The sequence below is a fragment of the Chinchilla lanigera genome, unplaced genomic scaffold (assembly GCF_000276665.1).
Source record: "Chinchilla lanigera isolate Chin_1 unplaced genomic scaffold, ChiLan1.0 scaffold00022, whole genome shotgun sequence".
NCBI lineage: Eukaryota > Metazoa > Chordata > Mammalia > Rodentia > Chinchillidae > Chinchilla > Chinchilla lanigera.
The window spans coordinates 20,611,176-20,637,364 of NW_004955423.1; the positions used below are offsets into that span (position 1 = coordinate 20,611,176).

General features: G+C 37.7%; 1 protein-coding gene across 1 annotated transcript in view; it reads left to right on the forward strand.

Annotated features, from left to right (window-relative positions):
• Negr1 (neuronal growth regulator 1) overlaps nucleotides 1–26,189 on the forward strand; it is an 805,199-nt gene that overhangs the window by 599,688 nt on the left and 179,322 nt on the right. The window contains exon 5 of the mRNA XM_005385243.2: nucleotides 18,003–18,123. Coding sequence (XP_005385300.1) covers nucleotides 18,003–18,123 — 121 coding nt within the window. The remainder of the gene's footprint in view (nucleotides 1–18,002; nucleotides 18,124–26,189) is intronic.

Consider the following 26,189-nt stretch of genomic DNA (forward strand, 5'->3'; position numbering starts at 1 on the left):
TTTTGCTGGGGGACTGTTCATTTTGTTCTGAGAAAGTGAAAGCTAATGTACTAATGTACATTTTTTTTGTTTGAAATCTTAAGAGCAAAGGAAACCAAGCATTCTTTTCTCCTAAATATCATTGTCTTCTGGCTTTTAATATCACATAGTACTCTTAATGTCTCTCTGGACAAACACTAAGATTTCAATCATTTTTTCTGAATCTGTTTCCCCCTTCTACCATTTAACCATTTGGATTTTTAATCATCCAGTGTTCCTCAGTTGGGGGATTCAAACAAGTACTTTTTCTTCTTGACTTCCTGAACCAACTGATCCTTTATGCCTTCCCAGGCCCATCAATCTGATTTTTAAATCTTTACATTTGCAGAGTGGCACTGAATATTTTCTCTACCTCCACTCAGAGAGGTAGGATGTTCTCCTCACAGGGGGTCCTCATTCTCTTCATTTATTGATAAAATTTGAAACCTAGTAATGAATGAAGCCACAATTTAGATTTCAGCAATCAAAATCCACCTTCTAAGACTGGGTGATTAAGCAGCACAGACCTCCCTTCAGATCACAGGAGCATGGGGTGATTTCCAAGAACATGGGGATAAGCCCAGGTTCCCAAGTTTGGCCTTTATAGCTTTCCCCAAAATAATTCAAACCATGACAGAGAATCAGAAACTGTGGCAGCTGAATTACTAGTTCTATCTATTTGGAAACTCAGTGTCTTTGGCTCTGAAAGAATCTGGCCTTCCCTCCTGCAAGTTTGGTGAAAAACCGATAACGTGCAAGGTCCCACCTCATCTTCACTACCGGGCCACATGTGCCAGTGGACATCAAAGTTAGCACTCAGCAGCCTGCATATAAGAGCCAGCTTGACGGGTGTCTGCCAAGGCCCCCTGGCGCTGCCTGTGTTTGGCTACCATCAGCCGGCCTTATTTCACTGAACTCCCCACTGAGTCCACCTGCTCTTTATTTAAGGTCAGGCATGGCCTTCCAGCTTGCATACAACAGTCCTATAAAAAAAGACTCCTAACATTTCTGTCCACCTGTGGGACAACAGTCATTCTAATGGTCATTCTCCTAAGACAAAGTCCTGTGAAAATCCTCATGTGGCACACGGCTAAGACCTAAAGCAAAAGCTACATTTTTGGTCAAAACACTTCAAAGGTGGTCACACCACTATAAAGATAACCCACTTAATACCTGCAATTGCAAGTCTGAAGCAACATAGTTTCAACCAGGCTCTCTTTTCTGGATGCTTCATTTGCTGCTGAAATTCTTTTCTGTGTGTCTCCAGGATTCAGGCCCAAGTGCACCAGATTGCAGCATTCTCCGAATATGCACTTGGCTTCCAGTCACAGACACAGTGGGGAGCCACAGGTGTCCCATGTATGCTGCCCGGGTCAGTAACACCTCCCCAAAACACCACTTGGATCATGATGGCTGAACCAAACACTGTGTCCTTTTGGCAGCTAGAAACCCCGGAGAAGAGAGAGCGAGCAGTCAATCAATACGTGGCCATTTCATCCCCCATATTTGCACACATGGACCACCCCTCTTTCTTTGGGTGTGGGAGTAAGCAAGAAGGTAGAGAGAAGTCAAAGGATCTTAGTGGAATTAATTCAGGTTCAAGGAGTATAAAACGGTGATTGCTCTCACAAAGTGGAATTAGTTCAAGCTCAAAGAGTATAAAAAAGTGATTGGCTCCACAGAGTCCTGAGCAAAAACTACAGAAAGCAAGTTCCTCCAGTGATCTTACCTGTCCCTGAAAAGAAGGATTTGTTTCCAGTTCTCATGTCCAGATAATCCCTTCCCGGGGACATTCCATTCCTACTGAGACTGTCACACATAGTTTAGCCCTTGACTCCTGAAATGAACTGAAGTGATTTTGCTACTTTTAGAGTCAAACTCGTCTAGTCTACTCTGCCCGCAATAGAGTCACAACAGCTTGAACTTCTGGCCACAAAAGATTATCAGCTGTACAAGTAATGGACCTTTGAGATCACTCAGTGAAAGAGAAGAATAGTAAACATTGAATTTATGACTGTGGCGCGGCTTTATGATGTAATTAGCGAGCGACTAAGAAGAATTCCTGTGGCATTTGCTGTGAACAGGGAGCTCTAGGGATAGGGAAGATGCAAACTAGATAGGAAAGTACGTAGCTCCTCAGGGACCCTGAGCATGTCAGGTCAGATTCACAGACGATGAAGAAGTGGTTTTAAAAACAGGAAACATTGCTTTTAGTATTCCTGTGAATCACATTAACATAAACACTGTACAATCCGCACCATCTCAGCTTCAGATTATAGAATTAAATCTCATCAGAGACATTTAAAAAGTTGTGTGCAGTTGTACGAACTTCACAAAATATGTCATGCTCATCATTTCATGAAATTTAATACATATTGGGAGAATCCATGTTTTCGTGGATTGATAGGAAGTACGCTTCTCACTTCATTATTTTCATTCACCTATAAGCAGCCTATCAAAGAGAAAGCCATCTTTGAAAAGCTTTCCCATAAGTCAACAGGCTGCAGAGTTGGAAAACCATAATTCATTCATCCATTCACTCCTATGACAAATATTTATTATGTTCAAGGCATAGTTCCAGCTGCAAAGGCTATTCCTCAGTAACTGACATGCAATAAATAATAAATACTTGTGCATTTATAGAATAAAGCGATAGCTAAGAAACAAACTCTACCTTAGAGATTATAATGCACTTAAGGAGATAATAGAATAATTATAATAATGGTGCTATAATAATGGTATGCTATATTAATATGACCATAAATTTTTCCATATATAATACAGTAATGTCATATAAAATAAAACAGTTGTATATAAAGTTTATTGTTAATAGTACTATCATAGACATTCAACAATACTGGTTCATATCATATAAAAATTAGTATTTTTCAAATCCATAAATGATTTTTGTAATAGAGTGTACAAGTGAACTGGAAATTGAAGTACATACTAAATGGTGAAATGCCATATGAAACGATCATATCCAAAGTGTTCAGCTGATGGTAAATTAGTGAAATCTAATAAAAATTTTATTTGTATGTATACAGGACATAAACATCACTATATACTACACAAACATAGTTATAGTTAGGCACAAACATCCATTCATCAGTGGTGGGATTACGCTGGAGGATTTGAGGAAGGTGAGCCTTAAATACTACAGTTGTCTAATAGAATGATAAATAGTCCTTTAATGTGGTTCGGCAATATTTGTATGGTAACAGAGTTCATTTTCAACTCTCTCTGACCTGCCATTCCTTCCTAGTACTCACTCATTAAAAACATTCTTTCATTTACTTGCCACATACCGTGGAGGGCAATTTTATCATCCCTGTCTTATAGAGGCAAGAATTAAACTTCTTAAATTGTTCATATATTTGCCCTAAACTAGTAACTGATCATAAGCAAATATTCTAATCAAATAACTTTTTAATACAAAGTTTTTAATAGCTCTGTAATGTGAATGTTCATAATATGAAGTTTTCAAGTAAAAATGTCCTTGTTGATTCGTGTTGACCCTTTATCATTTATGGGCTCTTTATTCACTGAGGGTAAATATTACCTTGGTCAGAAGCATGACAAAAACCAGATCTTATCGGATCCAGTTACAGTTTCTGTCAAGATTACGTTCTGTTTGGTATTATGCTTAGTGAAATTTTACAGGAAAATCTCATCACCATCCTAGCTACCAATTTATATGTTTTGACTTTCCACTGGATGTAGCGTCTCAGTCTAAATTTTTAGAGTGGAAAATTAACATAGGGCTCTGTGTTTGTGTTTGTGTTTGAGTTGTGTTGGGGGAATTGTTAATTTGAATGATTTGGCATTATGAAAATACATTATACCATATATATTTGGAAAATAATTCTTGTTGGTAGAAACCAGTTATTCTTTAACTTTATCAAATATGAAAATTATGTTTAAAAGTATTATATCTTTTGGTTTGTGATATAAAGAGCTGACCTCTCAAAAAGGTACTTGGCTTTATTCACACTAGCAAACAACTTCTGATCACCTGATTTTCAGATTTTTATTAAAATGTCTAAACAAGCCTATAATAGTTTACAAAATTAAGAAAGATGATAATCTTCACTTAAATATTTTAAGGGACTGTATGCATTAATTGAATAAGCTAATGAAACTGAAAATAAAATTTGATGAAAATTGGCAAAAACTGACAAGTAGACAGTGCTTTTTGCCATTTATAATTAAATCTACACAAATATTTGTTCAATCAAACAATGTGGTTAATCACCAAGGTGAAATTGAAAGTTACCAACACTGAATGCTGGTATAAAAGTTAATAAATTCAGTTCATAATCATTATGCACATGCTAGTTATAATAATTTACTGTCCATACCAAATCTTTATAAGCATTGTAATTAAATATAAAATGCACGTTAGAATTATAATGAGTAATTAGGGCAACATAACTAATATGCATGAAAGTCCCAAAGCTCATTAAAATGTTAAAAGACGAAACCTGTTCTGCCTAGTGCTTTTGCATATTTTCTATAGCTAAATGAATGCCAGTGGTTTTTGTATTGTTTTACCATTTTTGGTTTTTATGAATTATGCGTTTAAAATTCCCTGGAAACATGTGGTTCAGATACCAAATACAGACATATTTCCATTCTGGAAGAACAGAAAGACACACATACCATATCAAAACATAGCATCTGAAGCTAACATGATGCCATCTCATAGGATCACTTCAGTGAGACAAGCATAAGACCATGCGGATCATTATTTCACATCATGAAACTTCTTAGAAAGAGTGTGCAGATTATAAACCCAATAGGGAATGTCATGTTGACCACTCTACACTTTTTACGACACACCTATAGTTTCCTACTACTATGGATTTCCAAATTTAAGTACCAATAAACTCAAATTCAGAGATTCGTTAAGAACTTAACCACAATAATAGCAAAAGTAGGATGTGTTGCTTTTAACATTATTCTGAAATCATGAATTCTTCATCTTTTATACTTTGCTTTTTGTATGTCCAGTAATCACAGATCAGTGTTTTAGTGTGAAGTCATCTATTCTAGTTCATACACAAAGTGAATAGATTATTCAGGCTCCTAATACATTTTAGATTTAACTAATAATGAAAATTTCTAGTAGGAATAAATGCTTATATCCTTAAAAAAATATATGTTTATTTGATAAAATGTAGCTCTGCATGTCTAGAATATATAACTTTTTTCAGGTAAATTTTTAACTGTACATTAAATTATAGATGAAACATGAATACATAGAAATTATTCTATTTCCATATCATGTTAAAATGTATTCACTAAAATGCTTTGAGAAATATACATTAGAAAATAACATTCATATAAATAGCACATAATACAAATGTATTCAATATCACTTTTATAATCTTAAACACAGTAAGATTATGCATATTATATCTAAGACATTGGAACTTGAATGTTGTGAGTTGAAAAAGCCTGCAGGGTAAATTGTAACTAGAATAAAGAATTACAGTATTTCATAGACATACTGAATTCATTCATTCCTTACATCAATTTGTTCAACAAACCTTTTTCAGATATTCAATATCTTCCTGTATCAGAGTAGACCATAGAAAAACCCAGAAGACTATGATACAGCATTGACAAGTTCCTAATTCCATTAGAACCTTGAGCTTCTCTAAGGCAGGACTGATTTTTAATCTATACTTGACCACTAGCACTGAGGAAATAAAAGAAATGAAGATCAGACTATAAAATTCAGATAAATGCACAGGCAGTAGATGACATATGAAATGGAAAAATATCTCCCAAAGTGTAAATTCTCCCCGCTGTGGTCATTGTGAAGAAGTGAGGACTCTGCTCTGCCAGGCCAGGGCTGTTTTCTGGGAGCCCTGCTGACCCTTTCCAGACACCCGAGCATCTCAGATCTCTCTGTTTGTGCAGCACTTGCCGTCATTTTGGTTTCCACGGGTCACTCTGCTCTCTGCAAATGTCTTCACTCATCTGCTCCTCGTTCTCAAGTACTCTAAAATCGGCAGTCCATTTCTGACACTCCATTTTCTCACAGGACTCTCTTTGGCCTGGATATGGAAGAGACTTTGAGAGTGTGTGATTTTAGAAACTGCTGCCTACAAATTATAATCTGCTCACGTCCTTGAGAAATATTCCTCTCCCTCCAGGTATAAGAAAAGTCATAGACTTCAGTGTCATGATAATCGATGTGACCATATGCTGCTTCAGTGAATGGGCGCTGTAGATAGAATGAGCACATACCTGAGAAATAAATGTCAATTATTACACGTGCTAGAATTCTGTAGTTATTCACCACACAGAACTACTGTGGCTATAGCTGACTAAAATACAACATCAGCCTAAAAGGTAGCTGTGATTGCTTTCTGTGACTCAATATATATTGCAGCAGCCACTGAAAATCTGCTTAAATATCTTTCTAGAATCCTTTAACCTAATATGTAGTGTTTTGTGTCATTATATAGTGTTACGCGTACTATTGCACAATATATAAAAGTGAAATTCCAAAGTTAACCATTTCATTTTGAATACATTGTTGTCTTATTTTAATACTGTAGTTAAAACATTGTTTAATTTTAAATAGTCAACTAAGTAGGTATAAAGAAATGAAAAAGCACATAGTATTACTATATAACAAAATTTACCAAAAATGTGAAAATGAGATATATGCAGACAGTGCTTTACTCAGTTTAGAAGCACACAACATTAGACATTTTAAATACACCATTGATAAATCTATAGAAATTTTCTACTCAGCAGTGGAAATGATATTACAGCATTTTTTTTTTTTTTTGGTCTACATTAAAATCTGCCACACTTCCGTAATTCATAGACTTGAGCAGTCACTGTATTAGTGTGTGTGTGTGTGTGTGTGTGTGAGTGTGTGTTTTGGGGGCATCCTCTACTAGGGGGATTGAACTCAGGGCCTTCATAGCGAGCTACATCGCTAGCTCTTTCTTATAATTTATTCTGACACAGGGCTTGCTAAGTCACTAAGTTGCCCAGGCTGGGCTCCCACTTTGATCCTTCTTTCTTCAACTTCCCGGAGTGCTGAGACTCACTGAACAACAAGTTTACCTTAATTTTTAAAGAGGGCATAGTAGGTTTCAGACGCTGATACAGGAACACGAAATCTGTCACTGAACAAAATGTTCACCCCTTGTGGATGGTACATTCCCGTGAGAGAAGAGGAATCCTATCAGACAAAGTGCTGTGTCTTGTATAGTACGGCAGAGAGGTCCCTGTCCTGCAGAACAATGTGGTTAAGAAGATAGAGGCTGTAGGGTGAGGTGTTTGGAATTGTTATTTTACACATGAGATCAGCGGCATCCTCTATAACAAGGTAGCGTTTGAGCAGAGACTGGAAGGAACGGAGGATATAAGCGAAGCTTGCGGGTATCTGAAAGATGGATATTCCAGACTGCGGAAGTGTGAAACCAAACCCCAATGAAAGGGCATTTGGGGCACGTGTTCTCACAGTATCATAGTCCAGTCTTGCAAAAGAAGATGGGGGAAGAAACAGAAGATGCGGTTACAGACACACCAGGAAGGTCGGGTCATTTGGGACCTTGTAGACCACTGTCATTGTTTTTTTTTTTTTTTTCAGTACTCAGATTTGAACTCACAACATCACGTTTGCCAGGCAGGCTCTGTGCCGCTGAGCTAAATCCCCAGCCCCGTGTAATTGTATTTTACTTGTGTTCTGACTGAAGGGGGAACACGCTGTGTTAGCAAGCGTGGGGGATTTGACCTAACGGAAAACACTGGGCTGCTGGGTTGATACAACCTGGAGAGGGAGCACGGGCAAAGGCAGGAAGGACACTGCAATAACACTGCTCCAAGCAAAGGAACAGTGTGTGCCTAAGGAAATGGAAATGCTCATGACCTTAACTGGGCCATTTCTCATTCTGTTCATGTATCAAAATATCACTCCATATTGGTTCCATATGGGCAAGTATTGTATCAAATAAAAGTAACTTTTTTTTACAAAAGAGATGAGATTTTACTTGCATAATAGCTACGGGGTAGGTGAGAAGTGACCGGAATCCAGATGCACTTTAAAAGCAGAACCAACAAGATCATGGAGTCTCTCAAGGCTTTGAAATGTTTTATAAGGACATCGATGAACTGGTGACAGTCATGTTCAACAAGCACACACAAAAAAGTTTTGCAGCAGAGAGAGGGAAATAGTGAAGATAGAGTGATTTTATTTAGGCACTAAATAAGATTGACATTATAGGGAAGATATCAGCTGTATTTTATACAGATATTTCCAAGAAGAAGAGAAAAGAGACAAACATTGTTTCTGATAATTTATTCATGGCTGCTCTTGCTGAGATGGAATTTCTTTTTTGTCAGTCAGACTTTTCTTCTCCTGACACACTCTTCAGTTGTCAAATTACTTTTGCTGTTAGGCAGAGTTTTCTCAGACCATGTTTTTATGTCATCGTTGTAGGAAGAGTGACACTTTTTCCTGGTGAAATATTCTTAAATCCCAAATAAACTCATATTATTGTTTTTGAAAATTACAGTTTTCTACCACCTCTCCTCCCACACCTTCTGATTTGTTTGAGACACACTGCTTGCTGGCACAGTCTCTCCTACTTTGTCCTCTCATTCTTTTACTCCTGGTTGCTACTGCGTTTATCAGACTTCGCTGTCGTTCTCTGTGAATCGCAGCATCTGAATGATGTTTTTTTTTTAAAATGAGAAGAAAAATTATTTTTCAACTCTACAGCTCCTATCCCTTCCCACTAGCTTATTAATATTATTAATGTTGATGTTAGTATTTTTCCTTGTTCATAAGCTCAAGATGAGTCTGCGCACACAGAGGCTCTTTTGCCCTCTTACTGTTTTCTTGAGCCACATAAAAATACTGCAACATAACTTCCTCCAGGACGCAGATTTGAATATACATCTGATTCCCACCTCTACATAAATGGAGTCGTAAAAGAGGTTTTCCTTTAATGTTCATTTTCTTACTCAGAGGAATCTGTACTGGCAATTTTGGAACATATCATTCACCTACCATATTTACTCTAGTCTTACCATACCGTCCTTTTGCCTTTAAGGGAGGAGGCCAGGGAGAAATGGATAGCCTGTGTCTGTGTTTCTACGATATATATCTTGCTTTTTGTTTGATTTCTCCTTTGCTTTTTAGCTACTCAAATCTTTCTTTTTCACTTCCTCTAAGATAATGTGTTCAGAAAGTAATTCTTTAGAATATATTAGCACTATGAATTATTCATTTCTCAGAATTAAACAATTTTAATAACTGAATTGTAATCAAGTTTTTAAATGTTCTATTTTAAGATTGTTGAAGGCCATGGTAACAAGAAGAAATAATAAACCATTCAGTCAACTAAGAAATTGGCTCCAGAGCTAGTACGTGAGGGCAAAAAATGATACCAGCCCAGGCTTTCCTGAGGTAGTTAGATTTATCATCATGGCTGGAGCAAAAACTGGTCCTGAAGCCAGAGGAACAATCTGACTAAGGAAAGACTCCACAAATGCTGTCTTCTTCTACTACCAAACATATCATATTGCTATTACTTTTAGAGTGACCACAAGAATCTTAATTGTGTTCGTGTATATATATATATATATATGTGTGTGTGTGTGTGTGTGTGTGTGTATATAATTCACTCACATTTTGAGAGATCAATATTAGTCTTCAAAAGCCTAACATAATTTAAAATATAACAGTAAACATTATAGAAGACACAACAACATATCCTGATGTATTACGATGAGAAAATTCCAATTATGATATATTTTAAAAGTAAATCTAAAGAAAGGAAGACTATGAACTTTTTACATATTTTTAAGGATTCACTGATAAAGTAATTTTTATCAGTTGTAGAATAACAACTTCCACGTGAAAAGAATACATTGAAATGGTTTTAGGATTCGTGAAGCTTGCACGGAAGGTAACTTTGGTTACAGGCCTGTACATGCTGAGAATAGAGATGCTGTTGGAGAATCCCAAGCTCACGATTCTGCAAACTTGTCCAACGTAGCCGAATCAATCACACACAGCTATAATTTCAGCATGACTGACAACAAAGAAGAGATCAAATCATGAATAAGTCTACAGAAAGAAAGTTTGGAGAACAGCGAGGAAAACAGTGAACCATTTAATTCCTATTGATGCAGCTGGTGGCCCAATAAATCTCACACATATTTTACAGTGGATGCATCACTGGACTGAGCCTTGCTGGCCATGAGGGAACAGCTACTTCAAGCTGTAATTTCACCAGCACTGACCCTCGTCAAAAGCATGACATGAATGGATTCTGCCTGCTCACCAACAACTTATTCATGATGTAACTTCTTTATTGCATTTTATCTACACCTTCATGAGTCACGGATAACCTATCTACACATCCATCCATCCATCCATCCATCCATCCATCCATCGTCCCACTCACCAGTGGCCTCTAGCAGATGCACTCCCTAGTCAACTCAACTTCATGCCACTCATACCATAATATAAATGACTAATAATAGCTCAGTGTACTAACCCCTTTGAAGAGTTAATCATAATAGCATGAAATTTGGGCTTAGAAAAAGGAGGCTCTTTTTTTTTTTTTTTACTCTCAAACAAATGAGAGATGTTTCTTTAAGAATTGAAGAGGTCAGTATAAGGGCCTTCACTAATGTTTTTAAGTCAGATCTCATATATAGTCATATATCTTAGCTTTGTGAAATTTTTTACCAAATAGTTTACTTTTTTTCTGTAGCTCTGATAGTACAAGGAAATCAGAGAGCAGAGCTTCATACACTGTAATATTGGATATTAAATGTTTAATAAAATCATTAAGATCAAGTATACATGTGAAATTCCATTTATCATTGTTTTTCTTGTGAAAAAAAAGTGACCTCATCATATGCTTAACTGAATCAATATATTGATCTTTTGTAGACCAGAAAAAATGATACGGCTCTATGATTCTAGAAAGGGTATCTTTGTACTACACAGACCCTCATGGTCTGTCACATTATAAAATCTAAACCTCATACACCTTTTCCAAGGAAAAATAAGGTGAAGTCTACTATATCTCTACATCTGCCATTCAGAAAATATTTTTTATTGACTTTACTAAAGTAAATTCCATACAGACAGAATTCTGGGAGACTAAAAATTATCCTGATTTTAGTTCAATTAATGACATGCTTGTAATGCAAAGGCAATGAATTTTTAAAAATCAGTTTTATTTTCTATCTGTATCTTAAATGATTCTACACTTACAAGCAGTGTGGCTGTGCTACCCTATCCTCTTACAAGAAGTCTTGTTTTAGGTAATGCTTTTTATTGACTGCTAACTCAATACAAAGCACTGAGGTGAGAGCATTTCATGCATTGTTTCATGCTGTCTATACAGAAATCCATGAAGTAGTTACTATTTATTTTACAGGTGAGGAAATTGGGACTTAGAAGAGTTAAGTAACTCAGTAAATTGGGGAGCCACTTTTGTTTGACTGCAAAATAGAGGTTTCCTACTGTACCATTTCACCACTGTATGAATGTTTAACATCTGAGGGAAACTGGAGGTATATTACAAACTGGAATATTTCCATTCCCCGTGAATGTTGGCCAGAGGTTTAATTCAGTGTAAAAGACTAAACTATACAGAGTATCATTCAACTTATTTTGTAGTTGAACAGATAAATTCTATGTATCTATTCATTCTGCTGCTTAGCAATAACAAGGAGTTCTTAGCTTCCTTTAAAGTAAGGTTAGCCCATAAACCAAGGACATATTTGCTTCCTGGAGAGAGTTTGTTGATCTTTTGATTTGCTTCTGTGAAATCTATGCCAACTTTTGCCAGCCTGTCACTACTTTCTACTTTGAGTTTTTACTCATGTTCTAGGAAAACATTTCCAACTGCATCGTCCTCATCTGGATCTGTAATGCGTTGAAGGAAGGAGGGAAGAGTTCATTGATAAGAATGTTTGCCTAGCATGCTAAAGACTCTGGCTTTGATCTCCGCCAATACGAAACAGTAGAAATAATAAAATAATAAAAAGCGAGCAGAAGCAATAATGCACTGAGAACATTCTATGTGCTATATTCTCTGCCAGGCACTGGAAACTAGTTTGTTTTTTCTCAAAGACAATCTGTTTGACCAAGACTGCCTTAGTTTAACCTATAAATTCTACAATGCAGACCAAGGGCAACGTGCTTACTTAGCACAGTACTTTCACAATATGTGGCCCTTGCAGGATTAAATTCTTCATCACCTCCATTTTTAAGGAAATCTATCATATTATTTCTCTTTGAGTAAACATTTTTATGTGGTTATTTGATATAGCACCTTCATCACTACTCATCACTTTTGTGTCTTTCTGAAAAATGTGTTTATTAGTAGCTGTGTGCAGCGCTGTATGACTATACTCATCGTGGAGAGTTGCACGTGTACATAACACATCTTCATTCTTCCCCACCACATCCTCTGTCTCACTTCATCTCTAGGTCACTTTCTTTTTTGCAAATATCTATCTCCTATTATCTTGTATTTTGCTCTTTAATTTATTTACATTTCAGTTTTCTCATATACAGAAATGTGACAGTTAAGCTTTTGAGCCTGGTATAAGGATGACAATGAAATTAATTTACCATTGAATCTATAAAGTTTTAATTCAACTACCTCAACTTAGAAAGGCTGCTGAAGTAGTTCTTGGACTCTCTCAGTGTCTGATAATAAGACACAGCACATAAAGTACTCCTCAAGGATGGCAAAAGAGGGAGATGATCTCTGCAGCTATTATCATGTAACTAAGAAAATGACTCCTGATTAGGCTTGTTTGGTGCCAAGTACAGAGGTTCTGTTGCTTGCACCTGCAGAGCCTGGAGTTTTGGATAAAAAACCTTTCATTATCTTCCTCCTGCAATGAGTGGCCAAACAATGCAAGGAAAACTCCCACGGAGTAAATGAAAAAGGAAAAGTCCTCTGTTTAGAATCACACAGGTGTTGAAAACCCATTTGACCCTTACGCTAGCTTCTCCCGACATCTGTTCTTCACTCTCACCTACACATGTCTAATGACATTGCTCTGAAACTGATTTTGTTCACTGTGCAATTGTTTCAGCTCACAGTCATGTGCAACTTGGCACATGGCTGAAGTGTTTAGATGTCGGTCGTGCGTTCCAGACTATTCCAAAGGATGCCATTGTACTTGTGAATGTGAGCAGCTCAGACGCTTATTTTCTTTACTACTTTGAGCTCCTTAAAAGATTACATCTGAGAAGAACAAAATCTACCTCCAAGGCAACAGAAAAACAGTTCCTGAAACATAAACATGCCAAGAAGCATCCATATATACTCCTACTCTCAGGAAACCAGACATGCAGTGCTAACGCAGGGTCAAGAGACACAAAGTTGCCGTAGTAGTGAAATCATGAAAGAAACAGGTTCTGGGAAAAATATCTCAGGGTTTATCACTCACTCATTTTTCCAACATTTATGATTTTCCTAAAACATGGAATATTTTAGTATGAAAAGCCTGTTTTGGACAACTTGGCCAAGTATACTTATAATTTTCCCTGCTACAGTTCCAGCTGGAAATTTACCTAGTTGTAATTATCAGGAACACCTATCCCAGGCAAATAAAGGGCTATATCCTTGTGATGCCAAAAACTGAACCATTCTCCTTACATGAAATTAGCAAGTACGAGCTAGATCCTGAGCACTTGAAATCTTGTGTAACTAGTGACGACTGTTCCTCTTGAAAGTCATACATTACATAACCTCAGATGTGGCATAGATCTTAGCGATCTGATTGTACAGGAATCCAATATCCTGAGGATACATCCCCAGAAATATCAAGCCTACCAAAAGCTCAAATAAGACCTGAAATTCTATGGTCACATGGTTGCAAAGGCTCTCTCCAGGAAGAGATTCATAAAATGTATGTTAACAGCATAATCTCTAAGGACTCTTGCATAAAGAATGTTTAGGGTAAAATTGGACATTTCAGGGGTTAGTCCTAAAAACCTTTTATTTACACATATATTAGCATGAAACTTGAAATTTCAATGAAAATGTTCAGCCATTGCCAGTTAACTAAAAGAATTTGACTTGGGTCCAATGTGACCAATGACCTATTTAATGTTTTTCCTCAATTCCTGCCTTGTCAAAGGAGTAGGCAGTGACAGTCTCCTCGTACTGAGAATTACCGCACCAGACTCCTGACAATCCAGCCTATTGCCTGCCCCGCCTCTCTGTTAACTAGGTTCCACATTACAGCCAGAGAATCTTGATAGAATGTTCCTCAAATATCATTCTTGCACTCAAAATCCCTCATCCTCTTCTTAGAAAAGCATTCAAAGTCTTCACCATGGATTCAAAATCAGGCCCCTCCATTCCAACTCCAACATCTCTTCTGGATCTTTCTTCTCACTTACTCTGCTCAAGCCATGATGGCCATTTCTGATGTACTTTAAACAGAAGCAGGATGCTAACCTGTTACACATGTTTCCACTTCGATAGAGTCCCCACTTACGGTCTATACCCTTCCTGTTTCCTCTTTTGTAATCTACAAATAGCCCCATGGCTCCTTCTCCCACATCATCTAATTGTCTACTCAATTATTACCTTAAGAGTGCAGAGCTCAGTGATTTCCCAGCATAGGATGCTTGTTTTACCATTTCCTTTGCCCTGCTTAATTTCGATCTAAGTTTTCTCACTCTATCAGAGCTCTACTAGGCCAGGAATATTTTTTTTTTTCATTACTGTGGTCTCTGATACCAGTATTTGTTGAACCAATGAAGAAATGAGGAATAAATGACTGGATGAGTCCTCTTTCCCTCAATCCTTTCCAAAGCTGCACGGCGCTATGAATAAGTCATATCAATTTTCATGTCCCCAAGAAAAATCAATGGTGACTTTCTGTTCATGCTTATAATTTTGGCCGCAAAATAAAATCTACATGAGACTCCCCTCTCTACATTGATTATCCCGTAGCCTGTATCCCTTTCAGTCTCCACTCCACAAAGTGCTCTCAGGACATTTTCTTAGACATGTTGTTATTAATTATTGATTCACTGCTTATCCACGCTTCCTGGTGTTTTTGCAGGGTTCTTTTCATACACAGCATCTCTCAGAGGCACCCACAGGCTCCCAGATTACAGGGTCATTTCCCCTTAACTTCTGTGGTAAAGCTCCAAATGTGAAGCTATATGCATGCTTTACTTTATACAAACCTTTTAATGATGAATTAGATTTTTATTTCAGTTCATTACGCCTGGGCTTTCAGGCAATGTTCCGGATTTCATGCTTTTGTTTGTAATAAGTCATGGCCACCTTGACAAACAAGAGAGTAATTAAACTAACCAGGTTATCAATAGGAGCTTGCAGTGTAGCTCCTGTTGCACATGGTGATTTCATCTTCAATAATAGTTGGATATCAAGAAAGATGACAGTCTCTGAGTGTGACAGGGAGAGAAGACAGGAAAGGCTGTGAGAACAACTGTGAAAATCCAGTCTTACCTGTACCTCTAGCAAAACTGTGCTATCACTGACAGATGACTGGGGTTTGTTTAGAGATGACTTTTGTATATTTTACAGCTTTCTGTAGGGTGGGGCATGGCTATTTGCTTAATAAAATGTTAAAAATACTAAACGAGTCCTTATATTGTCTTTGTATATTTTTATACATCTATAAGTGGGTATGTACATATATATGTGTGTGTATTTATCTGTTACCATTTTCTCATTCAAATGTTTTCTTGGTAAACATTCAATTTTTCACCAACTTATTAGCAAATGTTTTCATAAAACAATTGTGAATTTTCTAGAACTATAAATCAAATCTTCATTATTATTCAAAATAGCATTTAGAAATACCACACTGCTATCACTTCAAAATGAAATATCACCCTTAACTGAAAATGATGAATTTACTAGGGTATTTTTTTAAAAGGAAAGAACATGTTCCATCGTAAGATTATTTATGGTTTTTGTATCATGACATATTTTGCAATAAACCTCCAATATATCAGGGGCATAGAGTTATCCAGGTCATATTTCTGAATGAACTCCTATTTACATCTTCAAGATTCCAGTTGTTCTCCCATGGTGTTATTTACATATGTACGATGTTAAGAGCTTTGTAGAAAAGGGAATATTTATGAGAAAATACACACATACAACTCTGACTATTCCCACCCAATATTCTTCACCTTTCAAATCCTCCCAGCTCAGTAAATGGAAATTCCCACTAACTTTCCAGTTGCTTAAACCAAATACAGTCACCTGGACTTCTCCCTCTATCCCAATCTCATTGCAGTATGTCAAAAATTCCTCCTGGGTTCAACTTTACCATAGATGTCAAACCCAATCACATCGCTTCCACTGCTACCACCTTGTATGGACCCCAGCACTGCCAGGGTCCTTGAGCAGTGTCCTACTGACTCCCCCCTCTTCTCTCCTGACCTCCCTGGGATCTTTCCTTAACACAGCAGCTAAGTGATCCTTTGACTACACGAGTTGGATTTTATCCCTCTTCCGTAGTGGTTCACCAGTTTCTTAGCTTGGTCCTCAAAACCCTTTCCTGCTTCCCCTCCCCCGAGTTCCTTGGAAATCCTAACACTGACTGTGTTCCCTTCTTTCTCTTGGTTATTTCACAAACCAACCAGCACTGCCTCTGTCTCGGGACCTTGCTGCGTTTCTTTTCTTCCAGGAAGGCTTTCTCTACATACCAGAAAAGCTCACTCATACACCTACTTCGGGTCTCTTCAGGAAACCTGTCCTTCCCAGGGCGCCCTACTCCCATCACTCCACACATGATTGCATTCCATTCTTTGCACAAATTCTTCTTACTTTTCAGCGTGAGGGCTTTTTGTTGCTTTTGCCTTACCATATTCTTTATCACCTTCTAACGTTTGATTTAGGCTACTTATCACTTATATTTTCTCTTTGTAGTCTATCTCCCCATGCCTCACCCCATTTAGAATGGAAGCTCTAGCATGTCAAAAGTTTGACCTTTCTGTGCTTAGGAAATGCCTGACACATACTGATGGCTCAATAAGCACTTGGCATATAAAGGACTGGCTACGCTACAAAAAAGCTTTGTAACCATCACTCTGTGTGCTCTGATCTCTGAAAGTGCAAAGGTGACTCAGATGCTTGCCCTACCATCAGGGGGCTGACAAGGAAGCTTGGCATATTCATAAATAATGACAGTGCAAGAGAGAAAGTATATGACATAAGCAATGCAGATAAACTACTTAAAGAACGCTATTTCCAGCTAGAGCCATAGTGAAGAGTATGGAGTAAGTAACAGTTACAATAAGCATTGAATCTGTGGAAATGGAGACGAACTGCATCTAGGTAGAGGAATTACATAGCAAGACCACTGAATTAATAAAGCACAAGGAGAAACACATACTATTGAAATATCCCCAGTTTGACTCAACATGGCTAGCTTCAAATATCAATTCTGGAACTGAAACAACTGTGTGACCTTAGAAAAATTACTTAAGCTCTCTGAACTTCAGTTTTTGCATTTATAAATGGGGATGATACCGCCCAGCTTATAGTGTGACTGTAAGGACATGAGGGACATAGAGCCCCCAGCCCAGTGACGAGTCCCAGTGACCTCTCAGTGAATGACAGCTATTGTGGGAGATTGGCTGTGGTACAGAGGAGGTGCTCCCTGCACCGTGCCATTTTCCCAATAAGAAACAAAGCCAAAATGTATTTTGTTTACTCTGTACTCCCCGAGAGCATTCTTGCATTGTCCAAGTTGAAAAATAAAGCTGAAAATGACTAATTTTATACTTTGAAGCATAAAATATGGAAAATGTGATGCATTCGCCTATCAGGCATAGCTTGCATGGAATATAGAAGAAATAAAAATATATGTATGTTCTATGTCTGCGGAAGATTACTTTGCCTTACCCACTAGGGTTTTATAGATATACATGTACCTATTTTTTATTGTTGTTGTTGTTTCTTTGTTTTCAGTTGCTCCTACGATTCAGGAAATTAAATCTGGCACTGTGACCCCCGGACGCAGTGGATTGATAAGATGCGAAGGTGCAGGTGTGCCGCCTCCGGCCTTTGAATGGTACAAAGGAGAGAAGAAGTAAGGACTCTGTGATTATTACCGCCTTTCAAGCACTGGTGCTAATGTTTGTGTTTCAAACACTTGCTTTAAGCAGTTTCTTTAACTGGCTTGAACAATTCTCAGCAGCCTCCTTACCAGCAGGAAAACTGAAGGGGCCCATGTGGGAGGGACACGCAGCTAATAACCTCCAGAAGAAATATCCACATTGGTTTATAAGATCTCAGAGATGCCTCCAAACCCCGCACCGCTGGTGCAGCTCATTTCTTTCCTTCCCTTCTGACACAGCACACCAGGGGTCTTCCTGGCAACAACACTTACTTGGAAAGTGAACCAACCTCTGAAGGGCTTGGGCATAACTTCCACAAGAGCCCTTCAATAGCAATCGGAACTCCTGTCTCCGCCTGGCTGCCTTGTGAAGTGCCGACCCTGTTACCTGGCTTATTCTCCCACAAGACAGTTTAACATGTTGTTGTACAGGACTCTGTGTTTTAGATATTCTATCAGGAAGCAGGCTGTAGAGGAGCTCGTACACATGGTTACAGAACTAACCAAGGGGATTTGGGACTACTCTCACTTTAGCTCTGTGTGATTGTGCCCTTGAGAAAGCTCAGAAGTTGTAGCAAGAGCTATTGAGCAGCAGAAGACAGGGCTTGACACCTTTCTCTTTACTTGCAGCCAGTAGGCTCATTCAGACCACTTCACTCACTCTCTTGTAAAGCCACTAGAAAAGCTTAGGGGCCCTTGAGCTAACTACAAGGTACAATGAAGTGGAGAGGATATAATCTATAAAATATGTATTTATTTCCAAAGTCAGAAGAGTCATAGTCAAGAAAATGTTGGACGGAACCATGTTAAATCTAGGACAAAAACAAAATAGTGACAATTCCATTATGGGTTTTACTTACACAGGTCATGACTCTTAGTTACTTGCAGTTAAACATCTGCACAGAAAACTGTGAGACTTCACAAGACCTCACACATTGCCACAGTGAGTAGACAGAGGTGTGGTGATGCAAACAGGGGCTCTGGTTTTGAAGTTGGACTCTAAAGATATGTTTGTGGAAGACAGTCTCCAAGCTTGATGTAAGACTGAGTAATAAAGGCTAGCCTCTAAACTTTTTCAGTGGTTCTCAATAACTGATTATGATTTTACTTACGGGTTTTGGGAAATATTTTATGTGAACTCTCTTCATCTCTGGGTGTTCGAATTTACCTCTTTTTATTAATTAATGTTTTTACTAATCCTAAACCTGATTCCTTGTAGTTTTGTGGAAGACCCCAAACTGTTGCATCCTGAGAATTCGGTTAAGTGGCCCATGGCTTCCCTCTTTCTGCTTTACAAGATAACGTGTCTGCCAAGATAGGCTGTCTCTAGTTCTGATAATCCAGCATCAAAATGTCTGCTGCGATTTATCTACAGTGACAAGGATCTAGGAGATTGCTTCTCAATCATTTGAAAGTAATAGAACTTTCTGTTCAAATACAATCTTGACTGGATGCCCATAAGCACTATCAATGAACACAGTGCTCCTCTGGTGCAAGCGTCACTCCGTGGAGCCTCAGTCTACCTGCCCCGCAGAGCCCTCAGTGAGACATCGTAATGACAGGCCCCAGTTTCCTGGTTCTCTATAAAACAATTTAAATAACACCGACAGACTATTTAATGTGTTTTCCAGTAATCTGTCACATTTCCTAAAAGCCAATGCTTAGAATTATTTCTTACAGTCCAAGTGAAAGTTCCTTTGTTAAAGGCCACCTTGTGGGGGCTGGGGATTTAGCTCAGAGGCAAAAGCGCCTGCCTGGCAAGCGCAAGGTCGTGAGTTCGGTTCCCGGTACTGGAGAAAAACCAAAAAAAAAAAATAAAAATAAAAATAAAGGCCACCTTGTTTCCAATAACTTGATATCTTGCATATTGTTTTCTTCCCTGTTCTAAATTCACCACTGCTGTAAAAAAAAAAAAAAAAAAAAAAGCTACGATATCCCTCAATCCACTTTCTTGTCCTATTGCAAATACAACAAAAGACCAACTGGTACCCATAAACACAGTTTAGTGACTTCATTTTTTGCCCTGGGTGAAAGACTACAGTTTTTATTAAATTTTCAAAGAATTATAAGAATCACTTTTTAACAAGGAAATAATACACTGATTCTCCCTATTCAAAGTCCTGTCCAACACGTTCACATACTTAGGGAGAAATCTAGCAGCTGTGATCATCAGATGCACTTATGAAACACAAATGTGTTATCAGTTAAGAATCAAGTATACATGTATCACTTTTTTGAGTTATATTACAGCAAAAATCCAAAGTCTCAAATACTACTAGAACACATAATTTACTCCAAAACTATCGAAAAGCAAAGCAGAGAGTAGGAGAAAGGATTCTGAGCTTCTAGATTGTTGCTATTTCACTCAATCAAAATGATAAGCTATCCATTGCTATTTGACATGTAGTGCTCTAAGTCGTTAACAAATATTAACCCATTTTATTCTCATAACAAACCTGTAAGATAGTACTATATTTATTCTGACCTCTGCTTGTGGAAAACAAAGTGAAGCATATCTAATTTGCTCAAGCTCATGTAGTTAGTAGCAGAGCTACTCAAACACAAGAAGTTTTACAAGTCTTTATGCAGGGCCTAACCTATTTATTCTGGAACCTATTTTGGGTCATGGTAGGTTCCATCAAAAATAAGTTGAAATGTTAATGATAGATATGAAGTATCAAAATTTATGATGAATGTTTAAATTTTTTAAAAGTTGTTACAGTAAAAGCCACATTGACATTGATCTCCCTCAGAATCCTTACCTTGCTTGGAACACATTTATCCCCCATCCTTGCCATAGTCTGAAGCAGTTCTGAGTGTTCTCTTTCCTGAGGGTCTTTAGCTGTTCTGTCTTGGCCACCTCCATGTTCTAAAATGGTTCAGTACATTCATCTTTCATGGTTGTCATGACTTTGGGGACGAGCCAAGAGTCACAAGGTGCCACATCCAGTGAGTGAAGTGGACGAGGTCACACCTTCATGTTTTCAGGGACCTGTCTTTTTGTGAGATGCCAGTCGGCAGTATTTTGATCACATCTTGTAAAGATGTTCATAGAAGATTTCCAGAAGTGTTTCAGGAGCTGGTAGGAATGAAAGGCTGAGTTGCTCAAAGAAAGAGGATGCATTTCGAGGGGGATTAATGGCAGTGTGTCTTTTACCATAATCAATATTTACTTGAAACATTTACCATATATGTTGATCACTTTTTAATCCAAAGGTAAAGGGATTTCAGGTTGATTCAACATTTGCAAAATGAGAGGCTACATATACAAACACTAACTAATAACTGTCCCATTTATTTAGTTCAGAGCACAGAAAAATGGCATCAGTTGGACACATAGCAGAAATAGATATAACGTCTTTTAAAGTTGTCTTCTTGACCTCCGAGTCCTGATCTAGGAGCAAGACCCTGTCAGGGATGCTGTCAGGATGGAGCTAAAGGGCTATAAGCTCTAGAGTTATGTTTTCCAGAGATCATTTATGCATGGGGCTTATATAAATAATCAAACACAGTTTACATCATCTTTTGTACTTATTTTTCAGGCAATGTTTATAAATATCCACTTCTCTTAAATCAAGATTTTGAAACCAGATTTTCATTCAAATACATATGCAAAACACAAAGGCTGCTCTAGCTGTGCCTATATTTCTTCAGCACCCTGTAAAATCCACTCCTTTGCCCTGGAAATAGGCAGCATGAGATGCTCAAAAACCAAAACTCCAAAATTAAGCATAATTCAAAGCAAACAAGGAAACACACACTTACTGAAGAAAAAAACACTTTACAGTTCTTTAAATTCTTTGGTGTCCTTTATTCTCCAGACTGCTGTGAGATAAAGATTTACTGTCCTAAATTTTCTGATGACAAAACCGAGACACAAGGCAGTACAAATAACTGGTCCAAGAGCACATAACTTAAAGTTACCACTGGAACATTTTACCTTTGGCAACCTCTCAGCCTATATTCTTTCCCTTGTATCTATGCCTCTATTTGTTAGTTGCTGCTAATCAACAAATTAACACCAAACATGGCAGCTCAAGCCCCCAGACATTTATTATCTTAAACAGTTTCTGCAAGTCAGGAATCCAGAACCGTGGCTTGGTTGTTGTAGCTCAGTCTTTCATGAGGTGGCAATCAAGATGTCACCTGCTGTGGGCCATCCGATGGCTGCACTTGGGCTGGAGGATCTGCTTTTTAGGTAGCTCATCCACACAGCCGGTAGGCTGGTGTTAGTGTTAGCTATTGGAAGATGACCTCTGTTCACTTTCATGGAAATTGCTGGAATGTTTTCATAACATGGCAATGGGCTTCCTCCAGAATTAGTGATCCAGGGGAGGGCAAGGTAGAAGCTGCTGCATCCTTCATGACTGGGCTCAGAAGTCACACTCTGTCTTTTCTGTTATTTCCTTATAGTTCCGTGGGTGGCCTTGTGCAGTATGGCAGGGCTCATAGAAACACATAGATATCAAGAAGTAGGAATCCTAAGATGCCATCTGCAAATGTGGCTTTCATGCAGTCTCTCTTGTAAATGACTTAATTGTGCTCTAATCTGGCTCAGTTTATTGCACTATTTAAGTGAGCATCCTGACAAAGACTAAATTTGTGTCTTTGTATTAAGATATTGCCCCTTGGTTAAATGTTGGCATTTTATAACCCTACAGTCTATTTCAGCATGTCTGGCAGGTAAGGTCCTGACAGACTTAATTTTACTCTGTATATTGTACTTCTTAGTGTTGGGAAATTCAGAGTGTAGAGATCAGGTGTATACAGAAATTTAAACATTTTGTCCTGATAGTAAAGTTGGATAAGTAATTTTCTTGGTTACTTTTCTCTTGTTGCTGAGACAAAATACATGATGTCCAAATTAAAGAGAGAAAAGTTTATTTAGCTCAAAGTTTGTGGCGGTTTCAGTCCATACTCAGCTGGCTCCAAGGCAGAGTGGCACATGGCAGAGGGGAAACAGTTCATGGCAGCAGAAGACAGCAAAAGCAGCAAGAACAAAAAAGGAGGAGCAGGAGCCAGCCTCTTTCCCTTCCTCATATTGTAGGCAGGCTACCTGCCCCAAGCCAGGTGTAGTACTCACACCCATAATCCCAGCATTGGACCATGAGTCAATCAAAAACTGTAGAAGCCCACCCCATGACTGCATGAGGCTTTGGAGGGACATCTAGACACAAACCATGACAGTAAGGTACTCTTTACATCAACTAAAGGATATTCTCCAGGCATCCAAAGTACCATTGAGCAAATAATATCTTTAGTGACATGAAATTAAATTAATACATTGTTTGCAACTGTCAAATTCACTTGGGACTAAAAACAAAACCTCAGATTTTAACAGACTGACATCTCAACAGGTATAACAGATCATGGGTTGCATACATCTTTTGAGGCCAGCATTACCATTTATGTTGGTCAGAATTTTGTTTATGCTGGTGTGGTTGAATTCCCACATCTTATTCTCAATTTCTTGAAATTCAAGCCTGAGGCCTAGAACGTTGTGCCTTCTAGTTTTTCATGACCACTATTTGTCCTCCAGGATTTTATATGATAGAAGTATGCATTAGCCTGATTTAATAATTCCACAATGGATAAACACAACAAAATATCATATTGTGCATAATACCTGTATATATGCATGTAGGTAATACATAGTTATTATTTGTAATTTTAAAAACATTAAATAAATGCCTAAATGAAATATTAAAATATCATTGTATTCACTTTGCCTGTTTTTAGGCAAAGGGCCAATTTTAGCAATGCTTTCTGGAATTCTTTAATTTGAGCACTGTTTCTTTCTTAATCCCCCATCATAACTTAAGGCAGAGTTGCAAAAGTTACAAATTGACAAGACAAATTGCTCCTTGAAAGAAAACCAAATATATATTTAAAACATTAAAAACTATTAATATGTCAAACAAAAATTAGTGTTCACCTAAATTCAGGATATTTTTGCATTTGACAGTATGGGAGATATACTATCTTGACATTTTAGCCAACATATTTCAAACTTACACTATTCATTTTTTTTTATTTTAAAGATAAAACAACTAACAAAACAACAACAATGAAGACAAAATCAAAACAACCCGAAAACAACAAAAATGATACTCTATGCATTTTTAAGTCATTCTTTACAACATTGCTACAGCAAAAATATGATGACCATTACGGTCTTCTAGGTATGAAGGATAAATTCTTTAAACGCATAAAGCATGAACATAGAGGCTGGGGATATAGCTCAGTGGCATAAGTGCCTGCCTGTCAAGTGCAAGGTCGAGAATTTGATCCCAAGTACTGCAAAAAAAAAAAAAAAAAAAAAAAAAAAAAGAAGCATGAACATACACACAAAATGTATCCAGGAGACTTTGAATAGATAGGAAAATACCTACACTGAAGCATGTACAGTATTCAAGTAGTATATTCCGTGTTCACTGTACACAAGCATGATGGCCCGTTTTACTCAAGTTAATGTTAGGTTTTGCTAAAATTTAGGCAATGATGATTTTTTTCCTCCTTGGCTTTCCAGAGGTAAAATGAACTTGAGAAATTATTTTCAAGTGTAGTGAGCATTCCTTTCCTCCTCCTAGTCTATATATATTTACTACTTCATTGTCTAGACAGGCCATAAATTTCACTTCCACCTTCATTTTGTTGAAGGAATACAGGAAAGAGGATTGTTTCTGCTTCTAATATTTTCAATGAACCCCCAACATGACTGAACATATTTTGGGGGGATATTCTTCAGTGATCCCCTTTCATTGCTATTTGTCATGTAACTTATCCATATAAATGATAAACATATTACATTTGATCAATACACCATGATTTCAAAGTACTGTCATACATTGTAGTTTTGCAAAATATGTGTGCTGGTCACTTGCATAGCATCAGCTCCAGGTGGGGTTGTTACATTAGAAAGGCAAAATAAAGGGAAAGTGATGCACAAAAACAACTTACTATTTTATTCAATATAGAAGCTTCAAAAATATATATAATAAGAGCTAATGGGCCACCCCTTTAATTGATCTTTGTTCCATATGATAAGACTTGAATGTCTTTCCATTCAATGTGAAAGTCTAGTGTTGAAGATGTACGTTCAATATAGCATACCCCACCTTCCCAGAAAGCCAACTCCTTCACCTAGCTCTCCGTCATGGGCAATCATGTGAAGCAGTGGTCTCCAACACTTTTTGGAACATACTTCTGAGTATAATTTAAAACTTAGCAAAAATTAATAATATGTGCACTGTGAGTTTTATTTACATGTGCGCATTTCTGAGCTGCACACTGCATGTGTCAAATGGTCTACAAGACTTACAGTGTAAAAGGTGAGATAAAAATACGATATAAACAGACATTCTGTTATTTTCTTCTCAAACCCCAACGTGTCATTTTGTACTCACTGAGTGATCTTTGCTCTCTCTGTTGTAAAGTACGGATGCTTAAAATAAGATGTTTAAGAAATTCTCAAAGGCAATTTTAACAGCATGCAACTCTTACCTATTTATTGACTTTCCAGTTTTACAAGGCGTTTTTGCCACTCACAGTGATGCCTTGGTTCAGGAAGGCTTCTGTTCGCGAATAATTCATTTCCCCGACAGAAGTGTTTGGTAAAATGTTAATTCTGTTCCTAAACTCCACATCGGGGGATGAACAGACTACGCCATTTTCCCCAGAGTTATGAAATAAACTAAGTTTGTTCATTCCAATCACTTCTGTAAGCATTGAGAAGCGACTGTAGTAAACAGTGTGGTCTGTATCTTAACACAGTGTTTCCTCAGGCAGTCGGGAGGAACGGGTGCCACCTACCAGAGCATTGGCTGTGCAAGTGCAAAGTAGTAGGAAGGGTAGCGTTTGTATATTTCAGTCATCAAGGAGATACAAGGAAGGAACCATTTGAAATAAGTCAAGTTGTCTATCCAGACGCCATGATGAATGGTGAGACCATTAGCTGAGGCTGGAGAACAGGAAAAGGGGTCCAGGAGGGACCATGATAAGTCGGATTTGTGATGTACTGGGATGGAGATGTTACTACT